General features: G+C 47.1%; 9 protein-coding genes across 9 annotated transcripts; 7 read left to right on the plus strand and 2 right to left on the minus strand.

Moving 5' to 3' along the window:
• Window positions 1-252: 252 nt before the first annotated feature.
• N7455_004089 (MFS transporter) lies at window positions 253-2189 on the plus strand (the record flags this gene model as incomplete). The annotated part of the gene is made up of 7 exons (XM_040960154.2): window positions 253-443; window positions 510-561; window positions 621-937; window positions 997-1143; window positions 1196-1563; window positions 1618-1905; window positions 1957-2189. 7 exons carry the CDS (start codon window positions 253-255, stop codon window positions 2187-2189), a joined length of 1596 nt encoding a protein of 531 aa, XP_040809367.2.
• Window positions 2190-2781: 592 nt separating this feature from the next.
• N7455_004090 (uncharacterized protein) lies at window positions 2782-4407 on the plus strand (the record flags this gene model as incomplete). Its single annotated transcript, XM_065604679.1, has 4 exons — window positions 2782-2800; window positions 2863-4131; window positions 4188-4261; window positions 4318-4407. 4 exons carry the CDS (start codon window positions 2782-2784, stop codon window positions 4405-4407), a joined length of 1452 nt encoding a protein of 483 aa, XP_065461579.1.
• Window positions 4408-4994: 587 nt separating this feature from the next.
• N7455_004091 (polysaccharide deacetylase family protein) lies at window positions 4995-6131 on the plus strand (the record flags this gene model as incomplete). Its single annotated transcript, XM_040960160.2, has 4 exons — window positions 4995-5100; window positions 5157-5734; window positions 5795-5898; window positions 5963-6131. 4 exons carry the CDS (start codon window positions 4995-4997, stop codon window positions 6129-6131), a joined length of 957 nt encoding a protein of 318 aa, XP_040809409.2.
• A 215-nt stretch (window positions 6132-6346) lies between these two features.
• Window positions 6347-7497, minus strand: N7455_004092 (Glycoside hydrolase superfamily; the record flags this gene model as incomplete). Its single annotated transcript, XM_065604680.1, is given in 4 exon segments — window positions 6347-6442; window positions 6465-7111; window positions 7122-7194; window positions 7270-7497. 4 exon segments carry the CDS (start codon window positions 7495-7497, stop codon window positions 6347-6349), a joined length of 1044 nt encoding a protein of 347 aa, XP_065461580.1.
• Window positions 7498-8317: 820 nt separating this feature from the next.
• N7455_004093 (uncharacterized protein) lies at window positions 8318-9773 on the plus strand (the record flags this gene model as incomplete). Its single annotated transcript, XM_065604681.1, has 4 exons — window positions 8318-8598; window positions 8657-8979; window positions 9033-9373; window positions 9429-9773. 4 exons carry the CDS (start codon window positions 8318-8320, stop codon window positions 9771-9773), a joined length of 1290 nt encoding a protein of 429 aa, XP_065461581.1.
• Window positions 9774-10309: 536 nt separating this feature from the next.
• N7455_004094 (uncharacterized protein) lies at window positions 10310-10774 on the minus strand (the record flags this gene model as incomplete). The annotated part of the gene is made up of 1 exon (XM_040960163.2): window positions 10310-10774. The coding sequence occupies one exon, from the start codon at window positions 10772-10774 to the stop codon at window positions 10310-10312; it is 465 nt and encodes a 154-aa protein (XP_040809411.2).
• A 1251-nt stretch (window positions 10775-12025) lies between these two features.
• Window positions 12026-12628, plus strand: N7455_004095 (uncharacterized protein; the record flags this gene model as incomplete). Its single annotated transcript, XM_040960177.2, has 3 exons — window positions 12026-12178; window positions 12242-12462; window positions 12523-12628. 3 exons carry the CDS (start codon window positions 12026-12028, stop codon window positions 12626-12628), a joined length of 480 nt encoding a protein of 159 aa, XP_040809364.2.
• Window positions 12629-14165: 1537 nt separating this feature from the next.
• Window positions 14166-15729, plus strand: N7455_004096 (uncharacterized protein; the record flags this gene model as incomplete). Its single annotated transcript, XM_040960141.2, has 6 exons — window positions 14166-14401; window positions 14466-14721; window positions 14782-15075; window positions 15132-15279; window positions 15333-15477; window positions 15546-15729. 6 exons carry the CDS (start codon window positions 14166-14168, stop codon window positions 15727-15729), a joined length of 1263 nt encoding a protein of 420 aa, XP_040809376.2.
• A 1449-nt stretch (window positions 15730-17178) lies between these two features.
• On the plus strand, window positions 17179-19611 carry N7455_004097 (uncharacterized protein; the record flags this gene model as incomplete). The annotated part of the gene is made up of 1 exon (XM_040960184.2): window positions 17179-19611. The coding sequence occupies one exon, from the start codon at window positions 17179-17181 to the stop codon at window positions 19609-19611; it is 2433 nt and encodes an 810-aa protein (XP_040809390.2).
• Window positions 19612-20048: the final 437 nt, after the last annotated feature.

The following is a 20048-nucleotide window of genomic DNA, read 5'->3' on the forward strand; positions in this document are numbered from 1 at the left end:
TAAGTCTCGGCCTGGTCTAAACTGTTGTGATATCCGATCCAAGGCATCCCCGGATCCCAAGAGTGGGATGGCACATTTGCTTCTTCTCCACTTTTGGTAACCGGATTCATCCGTATCAATCTGAACTATACGGACTATCAGGCAAGATCACCGGATTAGTAGGCACATTGTAGCCCTAAAAGAGAACGACATATGACACTGATCTGCCTGCAATGAGACCAAGAAATTCCTCACCAAATTACCAATTGCAAGATGGACGAAATTCAAACCGACAAGAAGCAGAGTCAGCCAGCGGAGAATAGCACTCCTGACTATGAAGTTGCTAAATTGACGACAATTGATGATTATGAGGTTGAAGATTTCTACGGATCCTCAACTACTAAGGCATACCGTTTGAAGTCCGAGTTAGTTGGAAAATGCATGGAAGAAATTGGCATGGGCTGGTATTGACACCTCTCAAATCTTGAGCACTACTTTGAGGTATTGAGATATTGACACGACACTACCAGGTTTCAATGGAAACTATTCGTCGTTACTGGTTTCGGATGGATAGTCGATAATGTATGCAATATCACTCCTTTTCTCCTGGCACCCCCTTTTCCTAACATCCATCTCAATAGTTTGCTTCCCAAGGCATTGGAAGTGTCCAACCCCCTATTAAGCAAGAATTCTCCGGCATCGTGCAAGTCAGCTACAGTTCGGTTGCGTATTATGTTGGACTGATTCTGGGCGCTTCGTTCTGGGGCCTATCGAGTGATCTCATCGGACGTAAGCCAGCCTTCAATTCTACACTCCTCATTGCTGGTATATTCCTCTGTGCGGCTGCTGGATCCATGAATTTCATCGCATTCAGTGCACTTTGGGCTGTGATTGGAACTGCCGCGGGTGGAAATGTTCCTGTTGACTCCATGATATTCCTAGAATTTGTCCCAGGAAGGTGGGAACCCTCGGGTTGGCCGTATCACTCTGGACTGTCGCTAATCCAAATTCTCCCAGTCATCAATATCTTCTCACGGCTCTCTCAGCATGGTGGAATCTGAGCCAATTGATCGTGTCCTTGATTTCTTGGGTATTCTTAGCCCACTTCAGTTGCCCAACCGACGCCACCCCTGAAACCTGTTCACGAAGTCAGAACATGGGATGGTAAGTGTCATAAGCTCCACAACACATTTTCTCACTAACGGCCAACCACTAGGAGATACACACTCATCACTCTAGGTGGTTTAGCCCTCACATTTACCTTTGTTCGCATTTTCGTTTTCAAACTACCCGAAACCCCCCGATATCTCCTCTCCCAGGGAAGAGACCAGGATGCGGTCAACGCCATCAATTACGTTGCCAAGCAAAATGGCAAACCAGAACCCCTGACACTTCAGATGCTCCAAGCAATTGATGCTCGGTTTGGAAATATGCCCAGCGAAGGAGAATCTAAGCGGATGACAACAAAGGAAATCGTGAAAGAGAACATGCAAGCGTTTAAAGGAGAGCACTACCGTGCGCTGTTCGCGACTAGAAAGCTCGGAAGACAGACATTGATCATCTGGGCCATCTGGTTGACAGTCGGTAAGTCTGATGGTATTACTTATTGTCGTTATCTCTACTCACACTTTTATTTAGGAATTGCATACCCGCTTTTCTTCGCCTTCTTGCCATCCTACCTGGCCACCAAATTCACAGAAACATCTTCTCTCTCCCTAACATATCGGAATTACTGTATCACATCAGCTGTCGGAGTAGTCGGACCATTATCCGCCGCAGTATCGGTAAATACCCGCATGGGCAGAAGATGGATGATGGGAATTTCAGCCGTTGTGACAGGCGTGTTTCTCTTCGCATATGTTGGAGTCAACACTCCATCGGCTGACTTGGCATTCTCTTGCATTACCAGCCTTCTGGCCAACTTTGGTGAGATACTACTGAATGTATGTTTAACTCCGTAGCTAATCATTACTACAGAATATGCTATCATGTACGCGTTCACTCCCGAATCATTCCCAGCTCCTCATCGTGGAACAGGTTCTGGAACAGCGGCTGCCCTTCTTCGATTTGGAGGACTCGTTGCTAGTATTATCTCATCACAGACTGGATTCACTACTGCGCCAATCTATGCGAGTGCGGCATTGTGGGTTGTTGTCGGCGTGTTGTGTCTAGGATTGCCCTTTGAGACACATGGTCACGATGCGCTGTAATGGACACGCCGAGGAAATACTTTGCCATTTTGTGTATACCATCATAGATTGGAATTTGGACAGATGGTTATACTACAATTTTATTTAGTCAGTTGTGGTTAGACAGTATGAATACATTGTCCCATTATCCCTGAAGTCGTACCATGGAATATCAAATCCTCCACACTCATAGATCCCAAGCGCCCCGTAAAATTAATCGCCCAATTAGAATATTCGAATGTACGAAAATACCTAAAATAAACTCATTAAATAATTAAAGTACTTTAGGAAATAGTACAGGTATCCACACCGCAGTATGCAGGCTGGTCAAAGATGGGGGTGCTCATAACTCAATTGCAAGATAAGAGCTCCGATCCTTACCTAGAGTATACGTAGCACCATAGCTTACTCCTATTGACTCACAATCCAATTAATATTGAAATATACTAAAGCATCGATCTAAAATGGCTATTTTGAGGGTGGGGGCATGCGATGTCAATTTTATGGGAGTGAAATCTAGGTAAGGTTATTCTAGTTATAGGCATTTACATAACGCCTATTTAGATACAGAGACCATTGATTAGTTCAATCTAAACTGAGCAATTGAGTCACAATGTTTACTCTTTCTGAAGGTTAGTGATCATTATCAGATGAGGGACATCGGGAGTACGGACCATTGAACTAACCTTCTCAGTTTCTGAACACAACACTGAAGCTAGTTGTTGGGTTATACTTTATGGGAAGGTGTATGATGTAAGAGCATTCGGACCCTTTATTAACAAATTCAAATTACCTAACTTCCACGAGGTTACAAGCATCCTGGACAGTCATCCTGGCGGAACACAAGCAATCCTCCGTTGGGGAGGACGAGATGCCACCGAGGAGTTCGACATGATCCATCCTCCTGAGACCCTGAAAGAAATTGAGGACTCATATCTGGGCACGGTCGAGCCACAAGAACAACCAATTACCGATTCTACGCCCGAAGATATTACCCAAGCGCCATTAAGCACATTGCTGAACCTAGACGAGATCGAAGCTGCCGCCACAAAAGTCATCAGCAAAAAGGGATGGGGGTACTACTTTTCCGCTGCCGACGACAAGATATCAAAACATATGAACACGCAAGCCTATCGCTCAATTATGTTCCGACCACGGGTGTTTGTTGACTGCCGCATCTGTGAATTGGAAACCAACCTCCTAGGCCACAAAGTCGGCTTACCGATCTTTGTCAGTCCAACTGCAATGGCGCGTCTAGGACACCCCGCAGGAGAAAAGGGAATTGCCGAAGGTTGTCGCTCTTTCGGCGGTCTCCAAATCATCGCGAACAACTCCTCACTGTCTCCGGAGGAAATCGTAGCGAACGCGCCCTCAACACAGATATTCGGATGGCAGCTTTACGTCCAGCTGAACAGACAATTGAGCGAAAGTATGTTGGCGCGTGTTAATCGATTGGACCACATCAAGTTCGTCGTATTGACACTCGACGCACCGGTATCGGGTAAGCGGGAAGACGATGAGCGGATCAACATCCAAGCCAACACAGCGGCAAGTGTCAGCACCCAGCTCTTTGCTGGGACAGATCCATCCCTCACCTGGGTGGATACACTTGAGTGGTTGTCGCAGCATACAACCAAATCTATTTTACTGAAGGGAATCCAGACACACGAGGATGCCATTCTGGCGGCTCGGTATGCACCCTTGGTGAAGGGGATTGTGCTATCGAACCATGGTGGGAGATCACTTGATACAGCGCCTCCTGCTGTGCATACTCTTCTTGAACTTCAAAAATACTGCCCGGATGTTTTTGATAAGGTCGAAGTGTGGGTGGACGGTGGAATTCGTCGTGGTACAGATGCAGTCAAGGCGCTATGCCTTGGGGCCAAGGCTGTTGGGATAGGAAGGCCGGCTCTTTGGGGTCTCGCTGCCGGTGGGGTCGAGGGGGTCGAAAGGACATTGCAAAGTTTGTTCCCCCCCAAAATATGGATTTGGTTCTTGCTGACTTGATGAACTTATCAGTTCTCTCCGATGAGATGAAAACATGCATGCGCCTCCTTGGTGCGAAAACATTGGACGATCTTGGCTCTCATCACGTATGTCCCTCTTGCTATGATGGGTGTTGTTCATACTACTAACACTCACTCAATAGGTCAACACGGCTATACTGCAGCAGCAAATATACCTAGGATCTTCGCATCTGGCGGACGAAACTCAGGGTTTCATGAAAGGGAAACTCTGAAGGATCGAAACCAGTGCCGATTACTAAAAGATGATTTTGAAGATACATGTAAAATCTGAAATTGTATGATGGGCTAGTCAAGTATATCTTAAAATCATTGAAAGAAATGGGTCTCTCACATATCTTCCTTCATTTACAATTACCTCTTAAAGTAGTACTCACAGACCCTTCCTCTCATTCCAACCGTACTCATTGCATTCATTGTATTCACTATGTTCTATTTCCATTTAGCAGTGTCGGGGGGTATGAACGTCGCATTCGAATAGGGATAATATCATAATCTAGAAAATACGGCCTCAAATGTGGCAGTTGGGGTCAATCATGAGTGGGATCAGGATAAATAGATATCCAGTAGACGAATGTCCATATCTCCGATTTTAGAAATCCAATCCAAACTGTTTAGGGACCACCCCACCTTTGTCTGTTGCGATGCATTGTTGGGGGTAGCTCTGAGGGGACGATATATTTACGTCAACAATACCCCTCCTACTTGATTTCAACCAATTCCCAAAAGAAATTATCTTTTCTTCTTTTCTAGACTCAATCTCAACTTCCTCCATAACCAACAATATCCAATTACCATAATCATGGGCAAAAAGCGCGTTCTTGTTGGCTACGGCGTTGACATCGACGCAGTAGCTGGCTGGCTAGGCTCATACGGAGGCGAGGACAGCGTGAGCGACATCAGTCGAGGTAAGCTAATGTGTCTCCAAAATTATATCTGTAACACTAACAAAATTCCCAAAAAGGTCTCTGGGCCGGACACGTCGGCACACCCCGCGTGCTGAAACTATTCGAAAAATACAACATCAAAGCAACATGGTTTATCCCAGGCCACACCCTGGACACCTTCCCCGAAGAATGCGCAATGGTCCGGGATGCCGGGCACGAGATTGGGTTACACGGTTACTCGCACGAGAATCCTTGCGACCTTTCCACGGAGCAACAACGCGACATCCTCGACAAGACATATAAGATGTTGACAGATTTCTGTGGAAAGCCGCCTCGCGGAATTGTTGCCCCGTGGTGGGAGGCCAGTGCGGAGATGGTTGAGCTCTTGCTCGCTTATGGGATTGAATATGATCATTCCATGTCCCATGAGGATTGTCAGATGTACTGGCTTCGGACTGGGGATACGTGGACGAAGATTGATTACAAGCAGAAGGCGGAGACATGGATGAAGCCCCTCGTCAAGGGTAATACTACCGGTCTTGTGGAGATTCCTGGGAGTTGGTACATTGATGATTTGCCCCCGATGATGTTTATCAAGAATTCGGCGAATAGCCATGGATGGGTTAATCCGCGGGATGTTGAGGATATCTGGAAGGTTAGTATTTCTTTTGTTCCGGATCATGGGGGGTCGCACTGACAGGATTCCTTAATACAGGATCACTTCGACTATTTCTATCGAGAGTATGATGAGTTTGTCTTCCCCATGACAATTCATCCCGATGTCTCTGGTCGGCCTCATGTCTTGCTTATGCATGAGAGGTATGTTCAGACTTTACACAATCAAACGCCGTTGGCGAATGTGAGACTAACACAGTACATGCAGACTTATTGAATATATCAACAGCCACGAGGGAGTGGAGTGGGTAACGTTCGAGCAAATGTGCGATGAGTTCAAAGGGAAGAACGAGCCACCAGCAGGCGCACTAATGCCAGCTGCTCCGGGGGCAATTGCAAAGGCAGAGGCAGAGGCACAGGCAAATATACAAATGTGAACCTAGATTTGGATAAATGCGGCTTAATAGTTATAGGATTACCTAAATCATCCGCTCAGTGAGGCAAACCTTTCAATAAAATCGGCGTTGACAAAAACAACAAGCACCCTCCGTAGTTAAAGTATCAGTCAGTGTTAACAAAGGCATCAGAGAATTCTAGAATTGATTTCTGTTTATAGACTTCAATGTCTCACATAAGGCACAGTACCAATAACCTAGCAAATAGTGCACTTCTTGCCCTGAAGCGCTTCAGCCACAGCGTAATACGCCGGTTTAGCCTGAAGGGTATCGTTGAAAAGAGTCGCGCCTCCCTGACCAGCAAAGTTCAGGAACCCAGGAGTATTTATCATAAAAGTCCCAAACAACAACACCAAGACAGCGACTTCCAGCCTGAAGACAGCTTTGAACAGTGAGGTAGTAGTCCGCAGCCTGTTGTTTCTGCACATCAGCAGTATAGTACGGCTCCTCCGCAAAACGAATATCAAGTTCCGTGACAATAACGTCCAGATCAGCCTTGATATAGGCCTTATTAGTAGCGAGCTGATCGGCAAGGGAAGGCGTCTGGCCGACAATAAAGTGCGACTCGAGGCCGATACCGTCAATACGGATTCCGCGCTTGCGCAGATTCTTGACAAGCTGTAGAACAGCATCGGCCTTGGTACCAGGGTTCTCAATGCCGTAGTCATTGTAGTAGAGCTGGACATCATTGGCACCGATTTGAGATAGAGCCTGTTGCGCATACTGGAAGGCAAGGTAGAAGTATTCCTCGCCAATTGTATCGTACCAGACACTCGATGAGAAAGTGCCGTCATCGTTGATGGCCTCATTGACGACATCCCACGAAGCGCAGCGCTTGCCAAAATGCTGGACTGTTTTAAAGATATGGTTTTTCATAACTGTAGTGAGCTCCTTGGCAGTCCAGGTCTTGGAGGTGACAAAATCTGACACCTGGCTCATCCAGACGAGATTGTGGCAACGGACTTTGGAGACGTAGAGCTAAGTCCATGAAGTAGTCGCCATCGGTGAAGTTGAACTTGTTTTGCTCCTTCTCTGTGTACATGAACTGGTCGCGCGACAATAATTAATTGTTAGTCGTGAATTGCTCAAGGGTAGGATTCGGATATGGGATTCTATGTACCTTTAGCGCATTAGCCGGGGTAATTTCGCCGAACTGACTTTTCAGAATCTTCAGGTACGCAGCATCGGTCGTCTCGCCCGTCCCGGGGATATCGGCGGCTGTTCCAAACCATTGTTTACCCCGAGCTTGGGTAAGGGCATCGAGATTGTAATTGTTGCGGTCTTGGTGTTTGGGTGCAGCCTGGGCAAGACCAGCGAGGAAAGCTGTGATTGCAACGAAAGAGCGCATTGTGACCAGCATGTAACCCAAGAAGCGAATGAGGATACTGCAGCAAACGACGCGGAAAAGAAGCTCATTTTAAACCGGACAAATTTTGGACCCTAGGCATATATCCCCCTTGACAAAACGAAGCTAAGCCGGCTTTGTGAAGGCCCTGGCATGCAATCTCCCAGGTGAAGCTAAACATCTGCCGGTTCGGTTGCTATAGACGATTTTCCGGGGTAGCGTGGGGAAATTAGCCTAAAGTGCGGCTAGCTAGTCTGGGGTAGACATTGTGATTCGAATTTTCCTTGCCAGTCGACGCCACAACGACAACGCTTCGACAGGAAAAAATAAGTGGGGGGGGGTGTAGCGCGTTGGCTAATCTAGCTCTGCAGTACGTAGTACTTATCTCGGATTTTCCGTTTAGCCAGATCGTCAGACAACATTGATAGCTGATTATAGCTTAGGCGAAAATTCTCTTCATTTTTGGTATCATCCGGAAGAATACATGGTATTTTATCCTCTTGAGTCTAATTCGGCTCAAGATGTCTTTCGAGATCTCCTTTCAGTCGCCTTCATTTTAAGTCCAGCGAAGGTTAAAACAGGCTGAGCCTCGGCAGGAGCAAATAGGACCTCTGGGGGAAGTGAGGATTTATAGCCACCTATCAATGATAGCAAGGGGTATTTGGGGGAATTTTGAATGCATTATGGTATTGAGATAAAAAGAGCGGAAGGGGAGAGTCAACGAGATGTCATGTGCCGGCTCATAATTTACCGTTTAGACAGATCATGTGATTGGCCATTGTTTACATCCCATGACCTGTTAATATTCTTCGACACCCACTACATGGCAGTTGCCTGGGTCGTATCGAGGCGTGCTGTTCCCTTTAGAAGCATCTCGCGACGTTGCATTTTCTCCAAGTCCATATCTACACACCCAGGGAAGACTCAGATCGATCAGCCCCTTTATATTTCCACGGTTGATGCGGAGCCACTTCATCGCTACCGCCAGGGCGGCTACCACCCAGTCACCTTGGGAGAATGCCTGAAATCCGGACGATACAAAGTGCTGCATAAACTAGGATGGGGAGGTTACTCGACGGTGTGGGTGGCCAGAGATCAAAGGTTGTATAGAATTGTGTCGCTTACCGCAGTTCTAGCTAACCGAAAAGTTACCTGTTTGCAGGGATGATGTTTATGTTGCTGTCAAAATATCCGTTGCTGAAATGTACCATATTGAGCAGAAGCGAGAGCTAGAAACTCTGAAAAAGTTGGCATTTCGTCACCCTCCTCTAAAACATACTGTGCACCTGCTTGATAACTTCGATCTGAAGGGTCCAAATGGATCTCACAATTGCCTGGTATATGAGCTTGTGGGGCCTAACATTCCGGACACAATTGATGCACACTTTCCCGGCGGAAGACTCCCTGGGAAGCTCGCCAAAATAATTGCCAAGGAAAGTCTTATCGGACTTTATGGCTTGCACCAAATGAATATTGCACATGGAGGTAAGTCAATCTACTGTCCTGGGAACACTTCGAATTATTCTCATATAATATAGATCTGCATACCCGCAATTTGACTTTTACTATGCCTTGCATGAACAAGGTAACTGAACAGCAGCTTACTGAGATGCTAGGAAAGCCAGGAATTGGCCACGTCCGAAGGAGCGACGGTAGAGACCTAGAACCGGGAATTCCTGGGTATATTGTTAAGCCTACCTCATATTGGATACATTCTTGGAATTCGACCCAGTCAATCAAAATAATTGACTTCGGCGAATCATTTTCAGACACTATTGTTCCTCAAACACTACACACCCCTCTACCTGTTCGGGCACCTGAAGTTATATTTCAAGACCGCATTGATTATCGCGTTGACCTATGGAGTATGGGATGTATGGTAGGTGAAATTATTCGACGCTGAACACAACATAATAGTGAACTGATAGTTATAGCAGCTCTTTGAACTTTTCGTGGGTCAACCGCCTTTCGACGCCTTCTTGATAACTCCGCCAATTCTCGTTGACCAGATGCGAGAGATGGCAAGCGATGATCTACCCGAAAGATGGCACAAGATATGGGAGACGATGAAGGCAGATGACAGTGAACCCACAGAAGGCCCCGTTCCTAATCAGCAGGAATGGCTGGAAGAACTGTACTTCGATAGCCCACACAGTCCTGATCTCACCAAAGAGGATATAGCGAGACTGGGGCAAATCATTGGAAGCTTATTGCTGTTTGAACCGTCAGCAAGAGCGTCAGCAAAACAAGTTTTGGATGATCCTTGGTTTAATGGGTAAATAACCTTAGCCATTACGTCGAGAGTCGTGGAGAGCTAGTTTTCAAACATCTGTATCCAAGAAAGTTCTAAAATTTCATCGGTCTCCAACTTGGTTCATATGGGTCACTCCTGATTTAACACCTCAGAGACCCCATATACCACCACCATGCTTTACAGTACCCTTGTACTGATCTAAAATTAATGGTAGGTATTTTGGCCACTCTTTGTCACTTACAGTCCACTCCATTTTGCGGGCCTCCCAGTATTCAGGCAACCAACCAGACTGTTCCCAATCAACGATAGCCAGGACACGATATGGTTTGCAGAATGAAACGATAATATTGGATCGTCTCAACGAAAGTAACAGTAAATGCCTGAAAATTAAGTTCCTTCACTACACCGACTCCCAAGTTGAATGGCGGCATTTTGTATAGAGGGAACAGTAAAAGGAGCGGGCATACTTGTTATTATCCCCAATTCAATTTGCCAGCAATACATGCTCCATTACATCCACAATATCTCTCCGTCTCACTATTAATTGGCCTAGCACAGAGATTAAACGATAGCAACAGGCTCAGTACCAAAGAACACAGAGACATTTGCATAATCCTCACTGCACTCAAAGTCCACTGTCTGGCCCTTGGTAAAGTAGACACAGTCTCCGGTCTTGAGGATGAATGTTTCGCCGCCATGGACATGAGCCTTGATCGACCCCGCCGTCACATAACTGGATTCGTCACATGGATATGTCATTGTGGCGGTTGCAGATTCACGGAAAGCGCCGGCCACGCGCTTACCATCCGGTGAGCGGAACATGATAGCTTTCGTTCCCTCCCATTCAGGGAATTTTTCCCAAGAAAAAGAGTCCCATTTGCCGAATGGGACTTTGCTAGGCTCATTGGAGCCGGTGGGATTGGCCTGAGACTCAGGCATAGTAACAACCAGATTAAAGTAAGGGTTTGAAGACCGGTAGGTGATATTGACGCCAAGGGAGGATTGTGTATTTTGTGGATAGATCATGCTTCCATGACACGCACTCTTATATCAGATCCCCTAAGACATTGATCCAGCGGATGCTACGTGGTTGATGTTGATTGTATGGTTACCCTCCTGTAACATGACTAGCAATATATGACACTTGTGCACGCACGCGGCGACTTTCCTTGGTCTAATGGTTGGGTTGGCAATGGCGGAATTGTTTGAATTAGTTGCTGTATTACATTTGAGCTGCCGTGCTTCCACTACTCACTTAGTCGTCCAGTACTTTGATTTTAACGAATTAATACGTTGAGAAATAAAGTACACAACATGGAGGCGTTGCAAATAGGCCCAATTCAATTTTTAACAACCATATAACAGACAAATGAATTGTGACAGCCAACTTGTTTACTAGCACAATGTTTGTTCGGAACTCCCTTCAGAAGTCATTCTCCGCCATTCTCACACGATAGTGTAGCAAGGCCCTGACGAAACCGCATTGATGTATCTCATTCCACAAATTATGCCTTTGGATTCAGAAGGAAGTACTCTGGGGCTCTATGAGGCGATTACTCTTGGAGTACCCATGGATATTTCCGAGATCCGAGAAGCACCACGTAACTTATCTTACCAGTGCCTTTCAGTAATCTGAACATTACGTCCTCCTACAATGGGCTTGGTCTTCTCTTTGTTCCCGGGGGTACTTTATAGCTGATTTTTAATTATATAGCCGTAACACCGCGAAGAAAAACTATCTAAAACACATCCGAGTGTTATCGTACACCACAAGGCTAATTGACGGTAAATCGACTGCAGAAAATGGCCACCTTGGACGCCGAGCATGGACTTAAAAATCTCTTCAAATTCGATATTTTGGTACAGCGAGCCTGAAATAGATTTTTGAGCAACATTTATCTTTCGGCAATCACCAGGAGGAAATATGAATTAGAAATAAAAGAAGTCTTATCCAGAACATTTGGTTGCTATGGGTGATCATTTCCCCATACAGGTAAGAATACGAATGCGAAGTAGAGCCAAGACTAGCCCTCGTCAGGGTCCCAACAATTATTCTTAAATTATCTTAAATTCTACTGCCTGAAATATGTAATCTAAGCGATTACGAGACCTAATAACCATAATGCAATATTTAAAGAAGTCGATTTCCCCATACCAAGGACTGATCTAAGATTTATCCAAGATCCCCGCAATCGACCACTCCCATACCAGTGCTCACATTAAACCCCCTGGTGCCAATTAAATCAGAAAGCGACAGAAAGGCCACACGTCAAAACAATGAACCTATCAATCGAAAGAAGCCCGGTGCTTAAGTTCCGACTCCACATTATAATCGGGGTCTGGGTCTCCATTGTCTTCATTCTCATCATTGCACGGATTGCCAACAGTGGGACTCCGAAGACAAGAACTAATGTTTGGGGCATTGCCGTGGTAAGTTAGCTTTCCGAGTATGTTCTAATATCGTGTATGGAATCCACTAACCCAGAACCAAAGTGCATCAAATCGGCCGTCTTCATGGCTTATCAAATAATGACGACTCACATGGATCGACTCAAACGATGGGCAAGCACAAAAGCGTACATGATATTGAATATTATTGATACTGTGTTTTGGTTTGCTCTGTTTATTATCACGATCATGGGTACTACAGGGTCGACTAGTGGGAGCAGTCGGGCGTTGGGTGGCATTACGGCTACCTTGGTCTTCTTTCTGTGGTAAGTCGTTTCAATTGAAGCGACGGTGTGGCTCTTTTTACTAACTTTATTTTTCTTAAGTGGACTTTCTGGGCTTTTGGCTTTTGTATCCATTCGTGACAGGCGTTTCTTCAAAGCTCATGGGTTTCTTCCTGGGGCCAAACCCGCGGTTCATGCTTCTTGTTGAAGGGTGAAGCAGGTCCTTCCTGTGCTTTGTCTTATACCTTTCTATCTCTCTGTTTGTTTCAGCTACCTCCCCTGTGTTTTAGGGCATTGATACTGGCACCCCCTTTAGACCATTGCTTACGTATTTATGAAAATGACATGTCCTTCTCCAATATCGGGCCCGGAATCAGTTAGAAGACCTCGGGATGACCCAACTATAAGCACAACAAACCCTCGAAGTTATATTGATGAAATCAATAATTGACTAGAAAGAAGGTTGTTTTGGTGATATTGTTTCATCCAATCGAAGATGTTGAACATGCAGGCATGCAGGCATACATGTTTGTCATACAGACTGAGCGTACTTCGGATGATTTTTGATGGATAGGGTATTCAAACCCTCAATTATTAGTTCTCACAAATAATAACTTCCTCTTCTACTTTTACCCCTCGTAGTACTCCACTACAACAGAAGATAATTTCGTGGGTCGTAGAATTCCCCGATACATATCCCCAAACAATCATACCTTTCCGACTTGTCCTCGTGCTATCACACCTCACTTACCCTGTCGGTGAAGGTAAACAATGAGTTTTGTCTTTAATCGACTCGCTGGCGCGGGTTCTGGTCCCAGAACTCATGGCGCTGGTAATACTTCAGGATCATTTCTCGCACACGGAGAGAACTGAAACATCCGTCGACTCCGTCCCAAATCAGCATCGAAGGCTGAGCAAGACCTACAGTGATACCCTTCAGTGGAAGGCAGACCAGCAAGCAAATATCTGCGACTCCTTGTCGATCTCATTTTCCCTAATTCTGCACCTCTTGGTCGATCGACTCGTGAAGTCTTGTTCGTAGTCGTGCTAATCGCAATAATGTATATGATGCGGCTATACCCTCCCCATACGTCCATGATAAGCCACACTGACACGGGACCTAGCTTGGGACTTCGAGTTTGAAGACACTCGGGAATGACGTACTCTTATCGGGCCCAAGTAAACCATGATTCAAGGTCACATTAACTTGTGCAGAAGTTTGTGCATCCCTATAGGGGTATTTACCACGCTAGGTTGAATACCACAATTCCCCTCCGCTGCTTCCAAAGCGGCCGCGTACTTCGGCTGAAGCCACACTTGAATTACCAAAATTACCAGCGAGCGGAGTCTACTAGCTTCTACATGGCTTCCCCTCCCTCCCCAAATAACCACTTAACTCACAGACAGGTCTATCTACAGAGAAGCCTCTCCGTGTTGACCGTTGGTTGTCCCATCTAGTAGGAAACAGTCCGACCGACCACCAACGGGCCAGCACGTGCCAAAACGAAGTATTGCATGACATTTCACACGCGGGGTTTTATTATCCAAATTGACTGACTGTTTGGCTCGTTGTGGTGGGATTGGTGGATGGGAAACTAGTGCGGCATGGCACATTCAATGCTTAGTATGGCGTGCGAAGTAGTTATCTACCGGCCACTCCCGACCACAAGGTGCAATATTTCGGATATATAAGCAAGACCAACTTTGAGAACTGACACATCCAGACGTAAAATTATTTCGCAAATATGGTCGGACAGGCATTGACTTCTGTTGCTGTCGTTGGTGGTGGACCTGGAGGATTGGGAACGGCGATTGCTCTCTCGGAACTGCCATTCCTAAAGGTGACTCTGTATGAGAAAAATACAGAGCCCCGAGAGGCTGGCGCGGGTATCAGTCTAAGTACGAACGCGTGGAGAGTTCTGGATTTACTTGGGGCCAGTGATGGGGTAAAGGGAGGTTCTAAATCCAATACACACCAAAGGTAAGCGGTGCTTTTCTAACCACAGTATTAGCTAACCCATATGTTGACTTTGAATTCTCGAAAGAAATGCCTACACGGGGAAGGTTTTGAACGTCCCTCAGCATCCTGAAAATTCGGCTGCAGATTCTCGCGGAGCAATCCGTGCTCGCAGAACCCGATTGCAGTCAGCTCTCTTATCTCGAGTTCCGGAGGGCCTGATTCAATTTGACAAGAAGGTGGTATCATTGGAGAATCTTTCGGGTCAGGGAGTTCGTTTAGTTTTCCAGGATCAAACAGAGGCGATCGCAGACATTGTCGTTGGGGCGGACGGGCTACACTCTGTTCGTCAACCCTCCTACGTTGAAACTAGCACTTGTGACTGACGCAACTTCATGAGATAGGTTGTACGTAAGGTCCTATTGCCTGATCATCGGCTTCACTTTACAGGCAACAGTGCATTCCGTGTTCTTGTTCCGAAGTCTCGTCTGGCTCATATCCCGGACATCACGACTACAACGTCATGGTGGTGGGGCGAAGCTGGCCATGTATATCTCTCCGATGTGGATGATGAGGAAGAGACCAAAGATCCGCGTTTTGAAATCACCGTTCGCTCCTATCGTGAGCCTGACGTCTCGGGCAAGGCAGTCTTTTGGGGCATCCCTGCGACCAACGAGAAAGTGGGATCGCGTGTTGAGGTACGACATGCCTTGTAGGAACGAAAAAGCTCATCAATTGCTAACATGTAAAACAGAAATTCGACCAAAGAATAAGAGACGCAGTAAGCGCGGTGGCTGAAGGAGAATGGCGGGAGTTTGCGACATTCGCTGGACCTCGTCTGGACAAGATCACCCACTGGGATAAGGTCGCCCTTATCGGAGATGCCAGTCATCCTCTTTCTGGTACGTCCAGGTGTTATAGTTTGACTGATTATCATGCGCTAACGGCCTTCCAGGCGCGTTTGGTTCTGGAGCGACGTTTGCCATGGAGGATGGTTGGATCCTCGCACGGGCCCTCGAGTTTACTCGATTTGCTTCTCGTCCTGTACGCGATGCTCTCGAGATTTTTGAACTAATCCGGTCTCCCTATTATGCCAAGATGTAAGTTTGGACTTGAGATTATGCGCAAAATGGCTTGTGTCTGACCACACTTTTCCACCCCTTCGCAGGTATCAGCATCTAGACGAAATACGTGACAACACGCAACAACTCCAAGCACAGGAGAAGGATTTTGATGTCTTTTTGCAAGCCAAGATCGACTCTTTCCTTTATGGAGATAAGGATTTCATTTATCAGAATGACATCAAAAAAGTCTGGGACGATTATGTTGCGGCAGAGCAGACAGGGTTATAATCCGCTTGGATATCAAATATATATATCTGAGGTTGTTGCCTGTACTAGTTACTTCCAATAGATTTTACAACATGTTAGTGAGTCATTGTTTATATCTCCCATTATACATGGAAAGGTCCTCTGAAGTGTTTATGATATGATATACAACATAAATCTTCGTCCCCTGTATCATCTTGACCCAGATAAATCAAATTATTCAAGTCCTACATCGTTAAAGATAGAGGTTGCACACGCAACAAGTACTCTTGTCAGAAAAGCAAAGATAGAAAAGAGCTTCAATGAAAATTATTGAATATTCTCGAAAACATAAGATCCAAGATATATCCAAGATCTACGGAGTACCTCTGTGCAATATAGTGCTCGGCTAATATTTTGCGGATCCGCTCCCTATTTGTGGTTGATTGTGGATCATCATCTGTATTGGCATTTTGTAAGGGGTTGGTTTCAAGCTTTTTTTTTTCGCCCTGTTTGGCAGATCTTCGGGTAGCGGAGGACAAGGATGTTGGGAAAGCAGCATGATGTCTTGATATAAATTTTTTTTTTTTTCAGGTAGCACGTACTTTGTGTAGTACTTGTGAGTGGTGTGATTCTGTGCTTCTATACTTTACAAGGATTGCGGAAGATAAGCAGATGACCAAGTGGTGAGGGAGGGGATTGATGAATTGAGGAGAGAAATGCAGGTTCAGAGGTTCAAAGGTTCAAAAGCCCAAACTAGACAACTTGAGATGATACAATAAATAACTATAGACTGTGATATCTACCTAGGTTGTCCACCAATATACGAAGTAACTAGTTAACTAGTTATCGATGATTGGTGTGTCATCACGTGATGTGGAGAGGAGAATCTGAAAATTCCGTTTTTTCAATTTCTTTTTTTATTTTTTATTTTATTTTTTAATGTTTTTTTCCCTCGCCATCGAGGATTCCAGCCCAGCGTCATCCACTTCATCTCCAATCTACTTTTGCTGGGCCCTGACATCCCGTTAAGGTCAATAGCAAATAGATTTGGATCACCTTCGCTGCCTCTCTGGATCCCCTCCAGCTGGTCCCCCCCCCTGAATCCCTTTGAGCGACCGTCGACTCATTTTCTCGAACTGCGCTTACCGACTCGCCTCGGTCTCCGTAGCCGCTAGGCCTAATTGGGAATCAGTGCGCGGCTGCTTATTGCCTTGTTGCCTTGTGGCCTCAGGCTTTCAAGGAACAACAAACACGCGGCCTCGGCGCGACTCAGGTGGCGATTCTCCGCATAGAATTATCAGCGGCGCTGGCGCGACATCGGTGACAGTCTTGCTTAGAATTACCCTTCTGTATTCTACATTTTCATTTTTTTAAGTTAGCTCGCGATCTTTTTGGCCGTTCTCGCCCTTGCATGTTTCGTGATCCCTTTTGGATCACTCCATTCTCTGCCGCTTACGGCCAAGGCCAGCGCATCTCTAAAATCGAGTCAAAATGATGAACTACGGTGGTCACCCATTCCACCCTCAACAGCCGCAGCAGCCTCAACAACAGCAACATCAAGGTGTCCAACCCCAGCATCCGTTGGGTCCACAGCCTCAACGTCAGCATGCCCAGTCACCATTGCTAGGTGCGGGGCCACCGCTGCCACAGCATGGCAGTCCATTCCCGGGCAACAAGCCAATTTTTCGGGGCCAACCTCAGCAGAACTTCGCTGCATCACAATCTCCTGATATGCGCAAGATGACCCCGACATCGGGATCATTAGGTGGGTACCCAACCAGCAGCAGTTTTGGCCAATTTCCGGGCCAGTTTGCGGCGCAGAGCTCCCCAGATCTGATGTCTCGCGGCCCAGACCCCATGGGCCTACAGAACCTCCAGCGTGGGTTTAATCCAATGGCCCACCTTCGGCCGCAGCCGGGCACAGCCGGTCTCACTCACGGACATCCTATGAGTGTTGCTTCGCCACAGCAGGGGATGAACAGACTACCTCATGCAGGCATGCAACAGAGGGATGCCCATACATCGGCCAGTCCGTCTATGGCTAGTCCGTCCATGTTCACCATGAATCAGCAGCGACAGGCCCAGCCGCAGTCACAACCGCAGTCGCCTCAGCAGACACACCAACAGTTGCAACAGCAGATCCAACAGCAGCAGTTCCAGCAGCAACGACTTGAGCAGCAGCAAAGGATGGAACAGCAGAAGCAAATCCAACAGCAACGCTTAGAACAGCAGCAGAGGCTTGAGCAACAGAAGGAGTTGGAACAGCAAAAGCTAGACGAGCAAAAGATACTGGAACAGCAACAGCAACAGCAGCAGCAACGCCTAGAGCAACAGAGGCTCGAGCATCAGAAACAGCATCAGCAACGGGTGGAGCAGCAGCGGCTTGAGCACCAGCAGAAGCAGCAATTGGAGCAGCAGAGGTTGCAGAAATTACAGCACCAGACTCAGGCACACAACCCATACCAACAACAGTCACCATTTTCCCAGCACACCCAGCCTCCGTTCCATCAACCTCAATATCAACAGCATCAAGCCCAATCGCAACACCCGTACGCCCCACACCAGACGCAGTTCTCTCAGCAGCAGGCACAATTCCAGCCATCTCCGCACCAAGCTCAATTCCAGCATTACCAGGGACCACATTCAGCTGCCGTGCCTTCATCGCAGCCAGCTGCGCCGGTTGTTCCTTCGGTCACGGACAGCCCGGTCATGAAGGCTGACGACTCTAGTCCTGTACCGAAGAAGAAAGCGAAACCCAAGAAGACTGCTCCGGCTCAATCCCAGCCTGTTCAGACCCAGGCCCAGCCTCATGCTCAGCCTCAACTAAATGCCCCCACGACCATTCCTAGCGCTAACCCCACACAGGCCAACGGACAAGGGCAGATGCCCACTGTGGCCGCAGTTGGGGTCGACCAGATTGCCACTCCGCCTGCGAAACGTCGTCGGGGACGGCCTAGGAAGGAGGAAGTCGCGGCTAGGCTTGCTGCGCAGGCCGCGCAGGCTGCCCAAAACGGCGAGCCTATTCCAGGAGTACCTCAACCAGGACAGGCTTCATTCACTGCCAATATGACGCCGACTGCTCCAGGCTCTGCAAACGTCACAACTAAGGGGACACCTATTCTAGGACCGGACGGGACTCCTTTGAAGCGAAAACGTGGACGTCCTCGCAAGGCTGATCAAATTGCGTGGGCAGCCGCAACGGGTCAACCTTTACCTCCGCCTAAACCAAGGAAGCCAGCTTCGGCCAAACCAAAGGCACCTGGCACGGGCCGACCACGTGGGAGACCTCGCAAGGCTGATGTGGCCGCTGCGGCTGCGGCTGCTGCTGCGGCCAGTGGAGATCAGACACAGACAGATGTCAACCCTCAACTGGGTGAGGGCACAGATACAGCGACGGCATTAAACCGTACAACTTCTTCGATCGATGAAGATGCGCACAAAAGACCTGGTCCGACACCCCCGCAGATGCTTCAAGGCCAGTCTCTCCCGCAACAGCAGAACCTCCACATGTTCCAACAGAATCAAGCTTCACAGGCGCAGGCCAATCAACATATTGGGCAGCCGCAAGTCCAGCACATGCACCAGCAGTCAAACCAACACATGGCCTCGCAACCTGGTTCCCACTTGCCGCATAGCCAATCTCTGGCCCAGCAGCCTGGCCAACCGCTCTCTATGCCACACATGCAAATGCATCACCATTCTCCTGTCCATCCCCCTCGGCCCCTCCCTCATCAGCCGTATCTTCAATCTCCGATGCAACAACAGATGCAGCACCCGATGTCATCCGAGTCCCCTGTTCACGGGATGCCAGGACAACAACGCAGACCTCCGATTCCGCAACGGAGCCAGGCCCCTCCCCCACCGGCACCACAGCATGAACATCAGCATACCTTCCAGGTCCAGATGCAGCCGCAGCCAACCTAGTGCTGAATACGCTTCCCAATATGGCTTCCATTCAATAAATGCAACCTTCATTGACCGAAGTTTCACTTCTGACCAGTATATTTTGAATTTCATTCTAAAGAACATCGGTGTTAATATCATTCCTCGGCTCTGTCACGTGTGTTTTATCGATCGTTTTACGTCCATGAAGTCTCGTATCAAGTACTTTGGTGGGCCTATTATGGCGTTACGCGCTTTTGTGTGATTGGCATCTCAGGCATTTTCCAGTTTCCGTCTATTGTTTACTTAGCCTGTGGTTTTTTTTTTTTTTTTTTATATATATATCTAATGTTCTCAATTTAGTACATACTCGGTTCTAATCTCATTTTGTCAATTTGTGCATGACTAGCCTTCTTTAACCTCCACATCGTTAATTAATTAGATTAAATAGTGAACTCTAACTATAACTATTTTAGTCC

Source organism: Penicillium solitum (genome assembly GCF_028829755.1).
Source record: "Penicillium solitum strain IBT 25940 chromosome Unknown utg000003l_segment0_segment0, whole genome shotgun sequence".
NCBI classification, from domain to species: Eukaryota; Fungi; Ascomycota; class Eurotiomycetes; order Eurotiales; family Aspergillaceae; genus Penicillium; species Penicillium solitum.